The sequence below is a fragment of the Tetrao urogallus genome, assembly GCF_951394365.1.
Source record: "Tetrao urogallus genome assembly, chromosome: Z".
Classification (NCBI taxonomy): Eukaryota; Metazoa; Chordata; class Aves; order Galliformes; family Phasianidae; genus Tetrao; species Tetrao urogallus.
Genome location: NC_136816.1, coordinates 51,695,196 through 51,714,857, shown reverse-complemented (window position 1 = coordinate 51,714,857; position 19,662 = coordinate 51,695,196). Strand labels below are relative to the sequence as shown.

Here is a 19,662-nt window from a genome sequence, read left to right as displayed (position 1 = left end):
TGCCAGAGCCCAAGAATACCAGGTTAGCTGCCACTCCCTACCCAGTTATGACTTCATGGAGCACAGGCAAACCACTTACAAGTTTGGATAGTGTAGAAAGGAATGCATTTCTCAAGTTATGCTTTGCCAAGGAATTTTTGCATCGATACTCAATGAAGCTTCTGATTTTGTCTTGTGCATAGCTAGGTATCCCACACAAGATTTGAGCACCTCAGAATAAAGCCAGGGCTATGTATTTAAACATTTTCCATTTAAATAGTTTAGACTGCAGGTGGGTATGATCCACTCTTTGTAGACTGGGAGTTTGCTATTTAAAGGAATGGACACTCCTACTAGTATGGGAATGCATGAGCAGAAGCAGAGGACTGTATTGCTGCTAAAGAAAATAGATTGAGTTAATATTGTCAGCAGTGATCAGCCACTTAACCTGTCACATGCACAAAGTATCCCAAGCCAGATCACCTTCTTGTTCCAGTACAATACCTGTATTTTGATGGCAGATGGTTCCTGGCTTTGGAGGTATGCTTTTCTCTCCTGAAAATTCCTTCTGACTAAGAATCCCCTTGCTTGGGCTTGCAGCTGAACAATCAGACTTTCATTAGCAAGCCACAACTGCTCCCGATTGTAGTCTGCTGTAACTTGCCCAACAATGTTCTGTTAAGAAATCACAGAAGAAGGTCATTTAAAAGGAGCTAAGCAAAAAAACCCTATCAAATTCAAAGCCATTCTGAAATCTGGTCTGTATTCTCTCTATCTGTATGGCTCATCACATCGTAGAATCAGAATTTTTCAGGTTGGAAAAGACCTTAAAGATCATCAAATCCAACCACAACCTAACTCTAACAACCCTCCACTAAATCATGTCCCCGAGCACCACATCAAATGGTTTTTAAACACATCCAGGAATGGTGACTCAACCACCTTCCTGGAAGTTTTCATCACATACAATTCCATACAACTTTCCCCTATATTTTAATCAGTGTGAATGCTTATAGGGGCTGCTCTGAAAGTAATGTTTCCTATTTTATGATGTTTATCTGTACTGTCAGAGGCAAATGTTGGTACAGCAGTAGAGGTTGGACTTTCCACCAGTATCCCATTACATTTTGTTGCCACGTGACAGGTGGCAAGAGAGGAACAGTCTAACAAAGTAGTGTGTCTGACATGGAAGGGCATGTGAAGCAAAGGTATGTCACTGAATTCCTTCATGCAGAAAAAAATGGCAACCACTGATGTTCATCAACACTTGCTGAATGTTGATGGAGACGAAACAGCGGAGTGCAGTGAGGCAGTGTGTGGTGCATTTCAGCAGTGGCAAAAGTGATGGGAAGACACATTCTGGACAGTCATGCACAGCTGTCACACCATAAAATGAAGAGTATCTCGGTCAGTTCATCCATTCAAATCAGTAACTTATGACCACAGAATGTTATGTGTTCAGAAATGACTATTGGCTTCAACATGTGGGAAATGGTGGTGGCAACATTGGAATATCTCAAAGTTTGCAAGAGGTAGCTCCCATGAATGCTTACACAAGAACAGAAAGAACACTGTATGCATGTTTGTTAGGACCTACTACTGAAGGCTGAAGGTGGCAGTTTCCTGGACTGTATAATTATAAGCAGCGGTGTCACCACTACAAGCCAGAGTCAAAACAGCAGTTCATGGAGTGCTAACATGAATTTCCCACTGAAGAAAAGGCTCAAGATGCAGCCCTCAGGAGGTAAAGTGCACTGTCTTATGGAAAAGGAAAGGTGTGATCCATCTAGATTTCTGAAGTACATGAAGCTCTTGGAATAGGTCCAGAGGAGGGCCACTAAGATGATCAGAGGGCTGGAGCACCTCTACTATGAAGAAAGGCTGAGGGGACCGGGCTTGTTTAGCTTGAAGAGAAGGCTCTGGGGAAACCTCATTTTGGCCTTCCAGTACTTAAAGGGAGTGTATATACAGGAAGGGGAACAGCTGTTTATGAGGATGATAGGACAAGGGGGAATATTTTTAAACTGAGACAGGGGAGGTTTAGGTTAGATATTAGGAGGAAGTTTTTCATTCAAAGGTGGTGATGCACTGGAACAGGTTGCCCAAGGAGGGTGTGGATGCCCCATTCCTGCAGGCATTCAAGGCCAGGCTGAATGTGGCTCTGGGCAGCATGGTCTGGTGGTTGGCGACCCTGCACATAGCAGGGGGGTTGAAACTAGATGATCATTGTGGTACTTTTCAACCCAGGCCATTCTATGATTCTATGATTTCCTGGAACACAGACAAATTCTATGATTTCCTGGAACACAGACAAACCATCAGTTTCAACCACTACATCATGATGAAGGCTTGAACTTTCAGAGTCAAGCCAGAGAAGAAGACAACCTTGCTTTTAGAACACAATAACACCAGGTCCCATCTCAGTTTGAGGATGGTGGAACACACTGACAAGCTTGGCTGGATTGTGCAACCACACCCACTATATGGTCCAGATTTGGCATCCTCTGACTTTCCTTGGCCCAAGCAGATGGAAGATGGTCTTCATGGGCAACATTTTCCTAACAATGATGCTGTCAGAGCAGCTATGAAACACAGGTTGATCTCTAATGTTGCCAAATATATATTATATATCTTAAACAAGCATGGCATGGAGGTTCTTGTTCACTGCTGGAAAAAATGCTTAGTTAACAGTGGTGATTGTGTTGAAGCAAGTTCTTTTGTAGTTGAGAATTTCCACCATCAAATAGTACCACTGTGCTCCTGTATCTGTTGTAGTTTCCACAGAAATCAATAGGAGGCATTATTTTCAGAGCAACCTATGTACTTTGCTACTATTTCATGGGAGGTATCTACTTCTTTCAAGCCTGATATGCTATATTTTGGGGAAGAGAAGGGTTGTTTGTTTTTTTTTTTTTAATATACTTTAGGATTCAGGTTCTGCCTTCCTAATACTTCTAAGGTTTTTGTAGAAGTTAGTCATCTAGAGCTGTTTACTGTACCAGGGAGTCTGCCTACAGAAACTCTCTTGAATACAGTCAGAATTTGTGAAGGATCTACATTGTGAGTTCAGCTGTTTGTATAGCATAAACATAAAACAGTGTTTACACTTGCACCCAAACACGTCATTAATTTCTTTGTCATGAGACAATATGAAGACAAAAATGTGTAAAAACTAATCAGACTTCCCCACACCAGTGTCTATTGGCGGATATTAAAAACAACACTGTAGCCTTCCATTAGGAAGTCTGTAAAGCACCGCTATAAGAAAACCACAAGAGACTGCAATTACAGTCATCTTTGACAGAAGACGCTGCTATTGTCAGAAGCAGATACTGAACTAAAATGATCTTCAGTCTCACCCAGCACAGCTTCTTGCCTTGATGCTGCCATATCTTGTTGTCTGTCCCTCAAGTATGCTTCATTAGCTTGCAATCAAAGTAAATGTTTTAGCCACCTACCTGGATTTCTTCAGCAGTTAACCAGGAAGTTTTTGGTACAACTCCTTCAGGGACAGCACAGGTACCTTCCTCAGTTTCCACATTGTAGTAGTAACTATACATATTTTGCATTATGAGTTTAATCCATGGACTTTCATTAGAATCTGAAAGCAATATATGCTGTTATCAGATAGGTCTCATTACACTGATAACTTAAAGCTTTCTCTATCCACTCCTCATCTCTACATTTAGCTACAGAGCCATTTTATATGCAAAGTCACTATATAAGGATGTTTCAAACTATCTTATTACATGGAACAGCGTCACTCTTTTAGAACAAAATATCTGTGAGATTTGTACACTGTTGGCTTCACCAACTCAGCACACTATGCTTTTCAGCTTAATGCTGAAGCAGCATATGCCATGTTTCCCATTACTTTCCAGAAAAAATGCAAGACTACTTCTAGGAAAACATTCTTGCCATCTTCTGGCCAGACACTGGGCCTTATTGACAGTGAGCTCCCACCAGAGATATCCTGTGTCCATATCACTGCCTTTGATAAACAAGGCTGCTTCCTGAAAAGCAGGAAAAACCTCATTTCCTCATGGACAAAAGGCCCTAGAGTATAGCTGATAAGGTCAATTGTGCAAAACGCCGTCTGCAAACTCATGTTGCAGGATTCTCTTTTAAACTACACTGTCCATAAATGGGCCATGGACACTCCAGCAGAGCCTGACCTTTTACAGTAGCCCTTGAGGCTGAAGCACGCAGTGTAACACTTTCCTTTGTCTGCTGACAAAATCAGGGAGTAATGTGATGTCATGGTTCTATGTTTTTCTGTTTTTGTTTTTTATTTTTGGCTTTCAGTATTCCACATCAAAACATCATGTAGTGTACGGGGCATTAAAATGTCACTGCCCCAATTCCAAGTACCTATCCCTGTACATTACAGCAGTCACGGGATCTGGCCCTTCCGGGTGGGGGGGGCGCTCTCTTGCTGCCTTGCAGTGGGTGCTGGAGGGTGCTTTCCTAGCCGTTCCAAGCTTTTCAGGTTTGAATCGGTCCCGGGAACTCTCTCTCTCTCATCTTGTCTGATTTATTAATCTCAATTTCAATTAAATTGCATATATTGTGTTATCTTGTATTCCAATATTATAGTAAAATAAGTTTTCCTCCATAGATTGTTGCCGCTGCTCTTTTCCTCCCTTCCTTCCTTCCCATTTTTTGTGGGACTGGGGTTGGGGGGGGGAGGGCAGAGGCCTGTCGCCCCTGTCACGGACATAGATTGATCTGATCAACTCCGTGACATGTGATTTTCTGATGGGATGCACTACTGATATTCAAAGAGAATTTTCTGAGTTCTCTCAAAGGTTAATTTGATCTTAGACTCCAGTTGTAGCCAGACTTATTCCATCAGCGTGCATTGTGCTCTGAACGATGCATGCAACAGTTCACCATCAGGTTAAAAGCACTTGGGCATGTATAGCATTTCTGAAAGCATTTCAAAAATTAGCAGCCACCCCCTCACCCTCCCTCCCCCCCCACCCCCCTTAATTTATGGTGATTTTAAGCCACTCTATTATGCCAGTTTCCCAGTTGCCTCAGTGACAGTGAAATACCAAACTGTCCTGTTCAGGACAACTTTTACCATCTTTTGTTTTCAGCTTCTGGGCTTCTGAGAGGTTCTTGAAATAAGTTTCAGCACATTCTGAAGCAACTCGTAAGCCAAACTTGGACTGCAGTGTCATCAGAATTGGCTGTGAATCACCTTTCTCCAAGCTCTTGTTAATCATTGAAATCCCAACAGCCACTAAGGAAAAATAAAAACAGAAATAAAAACATGTCCACTGTTCTATCCTCTAGCAACTCTCATAATGGATTTCTGTGCTGGTGCACAGCCAGCATGCCACACACAGCAGTTCAGTGTTTTTATTGCCTCTATCACACTCACAGGGATGAGTATTTCAGAGAACAGCTTTCCAACAGGCAGGAATGCTGTCACAGCAGACTGAGAGCAGTGACGGCAGATCTGCTCCCCAGTAGAACAGCAGCTGACATCAGGACAAGGTCTGAGAGGTGTTCCTCACTCAACCTGCCCAGCAGGCACCACATCACCCAGGAACCTGACAGAGATGCAGATTCAATTTTGGCAGGAAAAATTGGAATAAATTCCAATTGTCTTCAGCAAAGTTTTGTAATACTGCAGCATCATAGTTGGGATCCTGAAGCAAGTGTTCCTCACCCCTCAAACTGGAAGTTGGTCCCACACTGGTGCAGTGAGCTCATGCTGCTGAGTTTGTCAATGAAGCAGAGCTTGCTCTCAGGGCACACAAAAGCAATGTTGTGAGACATGCTCTAACTTTCAGGTACACTAAGTTACCCATGTGCCACAATTCAGGGTTTCCCAAGCATCCTTTTTTTGTGCAACCCTTACACCAGAGGTGAAATCTCTACTCCTGATAGTACATAGCAGCACACAACACTTTGAAAGGCTCTGCATACTAGAGGTATATATGGCACTGCTTAGAAACTACTTCTCTGATCCTAAGTGATGTTCCCTTACACCTAAGCCTCAAGGTGCATACACAGAGGAACAAGTATACAGTTGGAATGCCATATATTATATATCAGTTAAGTCTATGCAGCCCACTCTGCCCTTCACACTGCAGCACCGAACACTACACTTTGTGTTCCTGCACCAAGATAAAAAGGGTTAACTCTCCAAAAAAGGTCTCCCTCTCATTGCTTGGCCTATGTTTTTCCATCTAAAGCCTGACAAAAGGTGCTCAGCATCAGAAGTAAGTCCTAGCTTACATGCAGGAGGCACTCTGTGGGACTGAGCTAGCAGGACACCATCTCAGCAAAATACAGTTTTCCTCGGTGGTTGGTTTGACTGAAGTGGAATGGTTATACTCAGCTTTGTCTGAACAGAAACAGATCCACCTCCACAGAACACAGCGGCCAGCTCAGAAACAAGGGGAGTATACAATATCACACCATTACCATCTGGACCTCCACCAGATTGCATCCTGGTATGTTTTTGTGCTTCAAAAGAAGGGTGCTGTGCTAAGCACATGCTTCCCATAAGGCTGTAGTAAGTCATGGCCAGTTGTGGTATGATGGTGCCCAGGCATACAGCCTTAGCGGTGAGGAATTCAGGAAGCAGTACATTAACAGCAGCATTATATGCTGCTGGCCCAGATGGCTCAGCCCTAGTCAGATATGTTCCCATCTACTTTCTCAGCTCCGGTCACTAGTAACTGAATATTTTTGTTCTTTTTTGGAGGTGCTGGAAAACACAAAAGTGGATGCAATGCAGCTAACCATTATTTCTGCAGATCCTCCGTTGCCTAGCTTTTTATCATCTTCTAACTAATCATGCCTTTATTTTAGCAGGAAAGCATAAGGAAAAAACAGCATGGAGAAAATACCAATTCAATAGAAATCAATCATTTGCACTGATGTGCTAACAGTTAACTCTGCTGCTGCTGCTCTAATTAAGGCCCACATAGTTCTGTAACGTTACGAGTTATGTGAGCCATAGTCGTCCCAATCAGGCAGCGCAGAGACCTGCTCCTCCAGTAGGTCAGAACAGTGAAGGGCTCTTCTGCACCCATCCTCCCTCTAAGCAGCAAAAATACACAAAGATGCAGCTGCCTGCTGTGATAAGCCTGAGCTCTCAATGGGGCCAAAGATCAGCTCTCTTCTATAACACAGCTTTTCCAAGACAGGCACTACTTCAACAGACAGCCCCTTCCCGTTGAAGGGAACGCTGAAGGTCTGCACTGATATCTCTTTCTGAAAGCTGTCATGCTACACAGATAATATTCGGCCAATCTCATTTTGACTCCACTTGAACAAGGACTACAATGGGTGAAATAATTTGAGAGAATAAAAATAAGGTGATACAAATTGCACAGCAAACACCACAAAGAATTAAGTTTTTATCAAATAGATCTTCAGGTCTTCCTGAACAAAGATACAGAGTCTGTTACTGTCAGGACGGTTTGTAAAGGCAATAGTTTGAAAATTTTTAATATATAAATTATTTAAAGCACTATAATAACTTGAGGAGTGTTCAAAACTCCTCCAGTGTCACTGGTCAGTACCCTCTTTTATGTGAGGGTTTTTTATGTGAGAGTTTTAATGTGCTATTGCCATTACTGCAGAAATCTAAAAAAAAAATTTAGTCCAGAGTGAAACAAAAACAAGACTTACATTGCCTTTATATTTGTACACAAGTTTTTAGGGGGAAGTGTAGGAGTTGTTTGTCTTTCAAAAACAACTTCTCCGAGGTAGTTAAAAATAAAAGTTCATTTCCAAGTAATGAATTGAGCTTTCTAAGTTTAGACTATGTGAACAGAACATGTTAACTTCCCAAAACAGGATGCATTTGTTACAGCAAGTATCAGGTTCTGTGCCGTGGGGAAATATCAGTTTTTAGTTCCAAAATCCTAGAGCACTTCTGATGAATGTGCTATTCAGACACTGCTTCATTTCAACCTGGAGAGCAGAGCACAGGATTCTAGCACTTATTTCCGACAGGGACTTCTTAAAACTGATCATACTAGATTATGAAAAGTTGTGTATTTACTGTGAAAACTGGCATGGATTACACAAAGGAAAGCTTCACTACAACAACTGGTAGCAGAGCTATGGTTATCATTTGCAGTATCACATGGTACTTATATATGGATAATAACTGATTTCTGTAAGCAATTTATGTGATCTGTTTGTAAGATTCTTACAGCAGTAGACACAAACAGGCATGTTTTCAAGTCATTCTTTAGTTCACATCTGTTTATAAGTTATGCATTTCCTTCCCTTCTCTACGCCCAGATGTTTCCTCAGGCTTTCTCATGCCTTTGGGTAGCATTGAAAGGAACCCTCTTTTGTGGAAGAAGTGGATATCAGCTCTGCAGAATACATACGTGCATCAGACCCTGTGCCAGCAAACAATCAATACGATTTTGTTAGATGTGTAGTGGATGTTAAGTGTCTTCAGTACAACTCACTGGTTGAATTAGGACGACAGATCAAAAATAGTAACATTACATTGGCTGCTTCTGTACCATATAAGAGGTTTAATGCTGTAATAGATGGCCATGTTTGTTTTGCTCCATCCACGATTTTCAAAGCACTAATACTGACATAGCCTGCCTATAGGTAAACAAATGACAGCACTGCATTAATGAAGGCTGAATACAGCAGCTGTACTTAACCTCTCAGGGTGCAAAAGAAAGTGGCACAGTCTCATCCCATCTGCCTCTGGAGCCAATTCAAGCAGGAGATGACCCAGGCCAATCGGAAGCTTGAACCCTTGTCAGGTCTATGCTGGCCCAAAGTAATTACACGCTACAGGTACGTTACCAAAATTAGTTACATTACACTCACAGAAGGCATTGAGTTCATCTTGTACACAGTGTCCTGACAGACTGCACCTCAGCATTTTTTCCTACACATTTCCTCCTTTTCAGAAGCTATAAGAATATGTACTATTCCAAAAAGCCTGAGTGTTCTTTTTAATTTCTTTTAAATTTTGCTATTATGCTATTTTAAAGCATATGTAATTATGTACTTTTAAGTATATGTCTCTAAGTAATTTTAAAGTGTTTTGAAGTATATGTTCCTAATCTTTATTTGCTAGCACTTAATGAAAGGCGTTACATAGAAATAAGTTGTTAGAGCAAATTCTGAAAGATTTACAACATACATCAAGGTACATACATTTAGTCTTAAAGAAGCAAAATAAACTTTTGAGTACATCTTCCCATCCTTGTTTCCTTTTGTTTCAACAGATACATGAAAGTACTCTGACACTGGAAATGTTGGACCCATTAACCTGTGTAATCACAGATAAAGCCAACAATAACCCTGCAGACATAAATCACCCTAAGTTCAGTATGACAAAGAATATTCATCTGTTTCTTTCAGTGTATTTAAAAGGTTGCTGCACTTCCCTGAAGTGGAAAAAAAAAAATAATCGACTTCAGTTTTTCAAGACCAAGACTAAGAACAAGAACAACACAGATGAAGCTTAATGCTTACAGATTGCAGCTTCTTTTATATTGCTATTGGCATCAGTGATTCCCTTTTGTATTTCATCCAGCCACAGAACTGCTGATTCATCTTGGGTTTCCTGGAAAAGGGATAGAGAAACGCCTTACAAAAATGAATTAAGAACAGTATTTGAACATACTGATAGAGCTAACACAAACTCCTTTCACAAAGCCCTCGACCACTATTGGACTGCTTAAAATGAACAGTAAAACAAGTTCGTATTCTATTTGCTGAGTAGATTAAACTGTTGCTCAAACAAAAGTTCTCGAAGTTTTCACACATAGAAGACTCCATCCTGCTAGATGAATAGAAATTTTAAGTAGAGCTGGAAATGTCTCAATTTCCATAACACATCAGCAAAGTAATCGAAACATTAAATAAATGCAAATGTCAGCCTGCCCTGTGATAGTAGCACCGGTAGCGCATAAGAAGTTAGTTTTCATTCCAAATCCCTTGTTTGAGAAGAGTGTGTGAATAAGGGCTACATAACAAAATACTGGCAAAAGCTGGCATAAAAAGCCAGCTCAGGTTTAGCAGTGATAACTAAGCTTGGGTGGCAAAGGTTGCAGGAGCTGAGCAGTAGAGCTGGTCTCACTTTCTACAGGTTGACCCTGCATGATGACTTCATACCCAAAATAAAAGAGAGGGTGCCTCTTACAAGGTAATCCTTATCCCTATACTTCCAGCCTATGGCTACAATGGGCAATATTACACCTGGAAGAATGCAGGTGTTAACAGCTTAAACAACCACAGGTAGAAGTTTGCAACAAAAACTGCCAGCACAAGGGATGCACAGGCAGGACCCTATGAAACTCTGGGCTGCACCGGATTCTGCCCATGGAAGCAGTAAGTGTGAGAGATTTATAAGAGACTGATGATGACTGAAACAGCAACATACTGGTTCAATCAAAATCTGGGAATACATATATATACACATACATAAATATAATGGAAAATAAAAACCAGAAAGAGATACAAAGTCAAACACTCGTGGGCAGGCAAAGAACCATCTTCACAGTGGATATTATTGTCATAGGGACCAACTCCATGTAAAAAAATCTTATAAATATATTATCCATAGAAATTGCAAAAAAAATTGAGTAAAAAATGGCACAAAAACACCTCTGTTTCCATCATCTGTGTAAACACATACTAGAATATCTAAATAAAGTCAAGTGGCATCAGGCAATTGCATGACAATGAATGCATGCAAGTGTAGTAGAAAGCTAGAATTAATCCTTGAGTGTGCATTTACTGAACTCCCACACCATGACTGAATTTATAGCAAAGAATTGCGAAACTGAGAAGAATTTCTTATCTGGTGTTCAGTTTCAGCGCATTAAGTACAAAAACAGATACAAATTTTGTTCTGGAGCCAAGATCTGTTTATGCTAAGCCTTGCCTCTAGCTTAGAAGCTAGACCAGAACTCACAATAATTTTGTCTGCTGGAAGCAAGCCACTGCTTCTTGGCTTAGGTGGAGGTGGTGGGAGGAGAATATGGAAGTAAATTTAAGAAAAAACAACAGAAAACACCCACACAGGCAGAGGAACAGGAAGAGATCAACAAAACAGTAAAATTTTGAGAGGCTGCAAAAGGGGGGTAAGTGGCCTGCCAGAGCAGGCAGCTGGGCTGGGATGCAGTCACAACTGGCTGTTAGGTGGATGCAGAGAAACTGAAGCATAGCAATGTTGTCTTAAGGCATATGTGTATCCCTGTGGTTTACTTTCATCTCTGCATTTTCTAAACCAAGATCACCACACTCTTCCCCACTTCTGGCCTCTCCCCAAGAAGTGTATAGAGTTCAGCAGTACAGAATTTCTGGTCTGTGGGTGTGACCTCTGAGTGTTTAGCAAATGGTTTTCCAGAAGATACCTTTTTCCCCAAATACCTGTACATAGAAATTCCATCTGATCCTCCCCTTTTCCCTTTACTGCCATGATCTTCAGGACTGTGGTAAATTAGGAGTTAAACTGCTGCTGTAAAGCAATTTAATCTGTGTTGGGCAGAGGCTGAAACTGAGTCATGTGTGCATATTTGGATACGTCACACCCTCTTGCTGTAGTAGACAAAGAACAAACTAGCTCCTTGCCATAAATCTCATGCCTACAGGATGCTTCGGGAGAACAGATCAATTGTGCCTTAGTGCCTTAAAGACGGAAGAAAATCCCCTCCCAACACCACTGAGATGAACTAAAACTGTGTTGCCTTTTCTTTGCTATCTGGATTTAGCAAACTACAATGAAGATTCTGGTTTTCACTGGACTGCTCTCTCTAACATCAACTTTTACGACAGGTCAGTTCTACTTTCTGTATAAACTTTCAATTTTAGATGATAACATTTGCTTTTTGATAACCCTGGTGCTTTACTGGCTTTACTGGCTTACACAGTCCGTTGCATTTTGCTACACTCCGGCAAGTTTCACTTTAGGCAGAATTTCATTCCATTTCAGTTATACCTTGGACTACTTTTCTCTTTCCCCAGTCACTTTCAGTAAGGGGTTTTTACCTACGGAATCATTCTTTCCTTTCTGAAAACACATCATATTTATGTAGTGAGATGATACACTTCAACCTGTACAGTCACGTTCCTTCCGCTTTGAAACGTTCAACAGAACTGCAACCTCAGACTGCATTATTAGAAGGAAATTTTCTGAGAACTGCTGTTACAAAAATCACTGAAATGACTGAACAGTAAGCCTACTTGTTTTTTAATTAACTAAAATGATAGCTGCTTTCAAATGAAGCCATTTTAGAAACTACATTTTGTATGAAACAGATATGCATACTTGCACCTATCTTTTAAATAGCGGCTAAAATTATTTTTTTATTTATCACCCAGAAAATTACTAAAAGAGGTAGAGGCACACTAATCATGATTTCTAAATGTTCTACCAAAATCTTGCCAGATTCACAGCACTGAGCCTGAATAAAGCTATTTTCCATATTTTGTTTCAATCTGGAAGCACCCACAGGTTTTCATCCAAATTTCAACTTGCTTCTGAATTTCAGTTTCAAGATCCACACTCTGTGCCTTGCATGAAGTCTTTTGGCATCAAACACAGCCAAGACTTTTTTTTTAAATGCAAAAATTCTTTTTGCAGCTGTTCATTCTGCAACAATTATTCTGCAAAATACTTTCAGACCACGTGTGGAACACATTCATACTTCAGTAAGAAATGTAGATGCCTTTACAAAGCTCTCTACTAAGCGTTGAGGAATAGGCATCAGAGTAACCAGCATCACTGGCTTTGCTCCCAAGTCAGTGATATTTGCTGATTCAAAAAATATTCCCGGTGCATGAAAAATTTTATTCACCTTCCAATGAGTTTGATATAACATCAGTCTAAACATTTGCATTCAGCTTTTAGGACCATAATTCCTCATGTACAAGGTGCTGAAAGGTCTTAGTTTGTGTTAGACAGAATCCAATACAGCAATGTAACTTTAATTTGACTTAATTTGGTACACAAGACCAAAATTATTTTTAAAATTATTTTCAAGTTTGAAAATTTGAAATTTCCAGCCTGTGCTAGGCAAGGCATTGCTCTTTCCGTCTTCTTCAGTCATGTATTTCATTCACTAAGTGACAAGGATAGCACTGCTGTTTGCTTGGATATTCTTACCAAGTCTAGATCAAAGTTGCTTATTATGTAACAAATTACCAACACTGCTAACACCTTGCAAAAAAACCCTACAAGGCAAGCTTTAAACTAGTGTTGGAAAATTTTGATAAAGATGACTGAAAGCATCTCATAAGCAGGAAAAATCAGTTTAGCATTACATTCACACTATGTTTTCAAGGTTGGGTTCAAAATTACAAGTAAACAAAGATTGTTCCTGAGCACAGTTGAACAGCCAAGCAATGGGGAGCACCACCAAACTTTCTAAACACAAGTCCTTTTTCAGATGGAGAGGTTTACCTTTCTCCTTACTTGAAGGTGAATTGTATTCCCAATCCAGTAGTTCACCTATTCTAACAGGTTTTTTTTGGTTTTTTTTTTTTTTTTTTGAGCTTTAGAGTCTTCGCTGAATGATTCTGCAATTAAAACTGTGTCTCTTATCAAGACTTTCCGTGGGATTTTACCAAGAGACTATGATTACATCCCACCTCATGCTATAGAAGGGGAGACAAACACAATCCATATCAAGGAAAACAAAAGTTCTGTGAAGAAATATAATGACTCCACTTTAACAGAAGTGAACAACACCACATTGGAATACCTGACTAGTTCTCTGAGCACCAAGTTAATACCCACTGTCTACCTCAGTGCTGTTTTACTGGGTGTACCATCTAATGCCATCATTTTGTGGATGCTGCTCTTCAGAATCAGGTCTGTGTGCACTGCCATCCTCTACACAAACTTGGCTGTTTCAGATTTGCTCTTCTGCATCATGCTGCCATTCAAAATAGCATACCATATCAACAAGAACAACTGGATTTTTGGAGAAATTATGTGTCGAACTACAACTGTGGTATTTTATGGCAATATGTACTGCTCCATTCTGCTGCTCACGTGCATTAGCGTCAGTCGCTATGTGGCCATCGTTCACCCTTTCACCTACAAGAGCCTGCCAAAACGCACCTATGCCATTGCCGTCTGTGCCACTGTGTGGACCATCGTCTTTTTGTACATGCTCCCACTCTGCATAATGCAGCAAACCTATTACGTGAAACAACTGGGCATTTACACCTGCCATGATGTGCACAGTGCCTGCAAAACTGTATCTTCCTTCCAGTTCTACTACTATGTTTCTTTAGCTATCTTTGGATTCTTAATGCCTCTTGCAATCATCATTTTCTGCTATGTTTCGATTATTCGAACACTCAAGACTCACGAGTGGTTCTGGTATGTGAAAGTCAGTCTTTTGATTCTTACCATCTTTGCTATTTGCTTTGTACCAAGCAATATTATTCTTATTATCCATCATATCAACTATTACTACTACAACACAGATAATTTGTATTCTTTTTATCTGATAGCTTTATGCCTTAGCAGCTTAAACAGCTGTCTTGATCCTTTCCTTTATTTTCTAATGTCAAAAATACGAAGTCAATCCAATATATACCTAACAATGGTTAAAATAACCAGGGAAATGTGAATTTTATTCTATATTTATATTATTGGAATTATGATTTTGTATAGTACTAACCCAGGCAGCAATAAACCTCAGATTTGACAATTAAATCTAAAAAAAAAATTAAAAAAATTCTAAGGTTGTTAAATCATGAACCTCAGTGAAATTTACTTCTTCCAAACCCCACACAAGAGGCATCATCAAACATACTTCTCTATTTTGTTCTGTGTGCTACAAAGTCAGGTGAACCTACCTAGATTGAGGGAAGCAGCTGAGAACTTCCTTCTGAGAAGATCAATCATATGGTCACACTATAATATCAGTGACCACAGAACAAGAGAGGAATCCATCCAGCACTTTTAAGGCCCATTCTTGACTTGGAAACACTTTATATGTTCTTTGTGCCCACAATCACTGCAGGACTAATGTGAATGTGAGGTTTTGATACATTGGGAATAGGAACAAGTGAAAGCACTAGCTGTTCATGAGCTACAACGCATTATGGCACACAACTACAAGCAGATTCTGCCCTAGGTATTAGAAATAAAGAGTTGCAGTCCCATTAGTTTGGAAGTGCAGCAAAATCTACAGCCTTAAAAACAGAACTTGACATGCTTCCAAGAAAGTATCTCTTCTGAGGCTGCTTAACCAGCTTTGCTCTGGAGACTTGTTCTTCCACTATGTCAGCACCCGTGCTCCTACAACCCTCAAGGACTGCTGAAAGCTAAACCTTATCACTGTGAATCCAGGCATGCTTTATTCTTGCTTGGTAAGCAAAAAAGGAAAACTATTTTGACGTATCCTCTATATTTCCACATCCTCACAGGAAATGATTAGTGTAACAAGAACTGAAGCAAGTTTTGATTAATTGCCCGTGCTAGTAAAGTAAATGGTTATCTTTACATTTATGGAAGCTCAAGATCTACAAATGCAGAATATAAAATCCTACAAAATAAGCTCAGTGATTGGTTGACACCTGTAACTAACTGTGTAAAACAAATAAAAAGTACTTGATGATAGTGTTGTCAGAAACTTAAAAATGAAGTCATTTGCAGTGGAAAATGGGAAGTGCCTTCAAGAAATCTGGTGAGGCTCTACCTGTACATTTTCTCCTGATTCCTAATTTATTTTAAATAGTGTAATTCCTTCCACAAGCACATCATTTAACTATAACTGTTAAGTAATCCAGATATAACCACTTATTGCAAACAACAAAAATGCCAGCTTTATTGTAAAGCCCATGTGTCTGTCACACAAAATTACACAACACAGGAAGCGTATCAGAGTATGACACATAGCTGTTTAACATTTCAGGTATTCAGAAGACACTTTCTAAACACAGGGTTTCTCTTCAATGAGACTTGAACACACTTGGTTTGAAATGGTTGTGAGAACTGTTAGAAGCAACTGTATAAAGTTACAGGAATAAATGAATTGCATATTTGTACTTGCAAGCAATGAGGAAGCAATGAGTAGGTGTCATCTAGCTTTCATAGGAACTAGATTCTACATAGCTGAGGCCACTTCAGCCAGAGGGACGTCACAACAGCATGGTTAGAACAAGCCAGCAGTTTCAATCGATTTGTTTTCCAGACACTGAGGAATCCAGGAAGTTCAGAGTCAAACCTATCTAACTGTTGTAAATCAAGTACTCTCTTATGCCACAACTCATTCTTAAAACGTGTTAAATACAGCTAAAGATCAATCTGCATTATAAACAGGGATCAAAAAAGTAAAAGGTTGATAAAGACTAGAGTTTATTGCACAGTCTTTTCAATTCTGTTTTTAGGAGAAGTTCAATCTAAATCATATATTAAGGAAGGTGATATCCATATTCTTATTCAGCAGCTAGAGCAGTAACTCAAATTAATGCATTTGAATATTTATTTTGGGAACATATACAATACAGCGTCTTGCTTTCTCCCTAAGCAGAGTTGTTTGGCTTTTTAATAAATCATTACATAAAAACAGATGTTTTAAGTATTCGTCAAAGGACTACAAATGAAACAGCCAGTACACAGCAAGGGTGGAGACTTTTCAGCATCCAGTAATTAGTGAAACCTGACGTTATGGGAGAACACAAGACTGAGATTTGCAACACCCAGTCCAAAAGCTCTGCCAGCGGATGACAGAAGCACACGTTTTTCATAGCAGGTACTGCAGGTGAGGTGGCAAAATAGCTAGGAGGTGTTTCTACAAGCCATTGTGCAGGGACTTTTTCCAGCTGACATTAAGAATGCATCATGTGAATTTTAGACATCTTGAAACTGTGAGAATATTATATATGCTGGACTATGAGCTTTAGCTAATCTTCCCTTCAGTCAAATCCTTCAAGCTGTTAGGCTGATCTGTGTTTACACTTCCCTAAGCTGTGATGTTAACCAGGGCACTGCTTTTGAGGAAGCCAGTACAAGCATCCTGCTGAGATTGGCTGAAGCTGAAGGCATGTACAAGATAGGAAGTGTGTTGTTGCATGACAAGGGCAGAACAGAAACACCACTACTACAGACCCTCAGATTTCAGCAACTGAGGCTTCTCAGCAAAAGATCTCCCAGAAGTAGTACTCTCCTCAGCATGACTGAATACTTTCTAGCAGAAGCCTCAATTCCCACCTATAACTACCTGCCTAATTATCACTAGTAACTAGATCCGTACACAAACACCTAACAGATACAGAATGTATCTTACTGTTAATTAATTAATAATTAATCTTCTGTGATGGTCAGAATAAGTAGTAGTAGAAAACTATACAGTGCTTTTTTCTTATTTCCAGCTTATATTATTCCTACAACTAATCCAAAGACTGCAGGAACAGGACAAGAGCACATGCAAATAAAAAGAATTGTCGTTTCAGATCTGACAAGAGGCAACAGCTCTAACCTTGCGTTTCTGTGTTTTGGCGTGGTGCAGAACATCCTGATAATGCTTTGCATTTTCTGGTATCACATCCTGCAGCTTGGCTGTAGGCATCAGTAGAGCTTCTAGAGTTTTTTCAGCATTTCCTTGGTCAATTGCTTCATTAATGTGGTCAATTGCAATAATTCCTATGAAACAGAAATTTTATTACAAGTGTAGCTGTCAGAGATACAGCCTATCACACAACAGATACAAACAAAGCAGTAACACAGAAAAGAAAAATCAAGTAACAAGAAGCAGAGACAGCAAGAGCAACTAACTAAAAAAAAAAAAAGGAATATTTACTTTACCAACAGAGCACAAAGGGTTTTGAGAAGCTTAAAAAAATACTGGACACCGTATCTATGTGTGCATCAACATATTGGCTGGCTGTGCTGAAAGACTCCAGACTTGTTGAGTGGTTGGGAATTAGGCTTCTTGAAACCCTAATTTCAGAGGTTACACACATGCTGACCTACAAGTTACAACATTATGTTGAACCTTAACCTAATTTCTTTAAACTTCACCTCCTCTAATCAAACTGGCAATGCTGATCTTATGAGATCAGCTTGATTTTGTTCAGACCTGTGGACACTGAGGACTACAGCCACATCACACGATATGCTTAATAAAACCTATGACTCATTTTCCTCAGTTGTCAAGACTGTTCTCATTTAAAGTGACGATGTATTCCCTCTCCAAAACAGTGTGGAAATGCACTGCTTGGGGAGATTTCACCCTGAAGTCAAGCTGCCCCACAAGGGCACTGACCAAGGGCTTCTCAGGTTCTGTGAGAGACAACACCCTCCACTGGTAGCTGATAATCTTTCACCATGTCGCTGCCATGCCATCCACAGCTGGTGGGTCCAAGATCTATGCTCTCATGAGGGCTAAGGCAGGAATGGGCAGCCACACAGGCTTGCTTATGGAAATCAATGCCAGCCTTTTTCCTGCATTCTCTGCCCTATTAATGATTTTTGGGCAGAATCCTGTACTACTGAAACTACAAGCAAAGCTTTTTCATCAGTAGAGACTGACTGCTAAAGAAGAAACATCTATTTCAAGGCCTTTTTCACCTATTCATGACTTCATTGTAGCAGAGAGTCACAAAAAGTAATTTTGCCCGCTGAAAAAAATACGCTTATATCCTATCCCAGTATGGGATATCAGTATCAAAGGATGGTAGTCTGGGTAGGCATCAAAAGAGCCAAGAGGCCTGCATCTCCCTGTTCAGAAGCAACATACAGCCAGTTTTCGTATTTCCATAAGGTAAGACTTTTCTCTTACCACTGCTAAACAAAGCAGGGTGCACTGTGCTGATAGCATTAAGAAGAGGGTAGCTAATAGCCTCAAATTTTATGGAAAATGCATCTATATCCATCAGAGACTTCAGTCTGTTCGCACTTTTGAAGCCCAAATGACCACATTTAATTTAACATCAAAATTTAGGGCCACACTTAAATGAAAGAAATACTCTCCAAAACCATTTATGTTAGAATGTACACAATAAACTTTTCTTTCAGATAGGAAACCAAATTATGTGAAAGGAGAGCAGGACAGACTGTTTTACTTCTGCAGTTCCTACAAACTCTGGTTAAAAACAGGGGCTTGGAAATCACTTAACGAAGCATTGTTTAACATAGTGTTACCTATTTTCTGACCCTATCCTCCAATACACTCTTGACTTACAATTTCTGTAAAATCCCTGCAGTGATATCATCCAGTTCAAATATTGAACTATACTGACAAGTATTCTGAACCACAGTATTTGTAATGCTGCAGATGGTAGGCATGCTAGGATACATTCGAACCAGGCATAACATAACCAGGAATACTTCAAGTGGATTTAAAGATCAACAGCCATTCAAAAATAACAGCTTTCTCTATTGATCAGAGTCTGTGCAAGGCCATTTAGCACAGAAATGTGTGCCCTGGCAACCAAACTATCATCTCTGCCACCAATGTACAGGAAGAATTACTTACTTTCATTTTCTTCTTGAATTTGCATATTAACCATGTCAATGCAGTTCTGGATATCATTCCAGCTTAAATAATCTTGGCCTTGAGATGAAGCCTCTGACTTAATAGACAATAGTGTATCAGCATAACTATAAGAAGATATAAAATACATAAGTGTATTTCATACACAAGGTAAATTGCCATTAAGAATTAGTCAGATATATCATCCATAATTTATTGACTTTTTCAATGA

The 19,662-nt window shown here is 39.9% G+C and overlaps 2 protein-coding genes across 2 annotated transcripts in view; one reads left to right on the top strand and one right to left on the bottom strand.

The window, feature by feature from the left end:
* The window catches only part of IQGAP2 (IQ motif containing GTPase activating protein 2), a gene marked incomplete at both ends in the record, with an annotated part of 120,340 nt that overhangs the window by 18,998 nt on the left and 81,680 nt on the right, over positions 1–19,662 (bottom strand). The window contains 6 exons of the mRNA XM_079548113.1: positions 484–654; positions 3,438–3,580; positions 5,066–5,227; positions 9,466–9,556; positions 17,436–17,599; positions 19,434–19,558. Of these exons, the coding sequence (XP_079404239.1) occupies positions 484–654; positions 3,438–3,580; positions 5,066–5,227; positions 9,466–9,556; positions 17,436–17,599; positions 19,434–19,558 (856 nt within the window). The remainder of the gene's footprint in view (positions 1–483; positions 655–3,437; positions 3,581–5,065; positions 5,228–9,465; positions 9,557–17,435; positions 17,600–19,433; positions 19,559–19,662) is intronic.
* On the top strand, positions 11,718–14,579 carry F2RL2 (coagulation factor II thrombin receptor like 2; the record flags this gene model as incomplete). The annotated part of the gene is made up of 2 exons (XM_079548580.1): positions 11,718–11,772; positions 13,492–14,579. The coding sequence occupies 2 exons, from the start codon at positions 11,718–11,720 to the stop codon at positions 14,577–14,579; spliced, it is 1,143 nt and encodes a 380-aa protein (XP_079404706.1).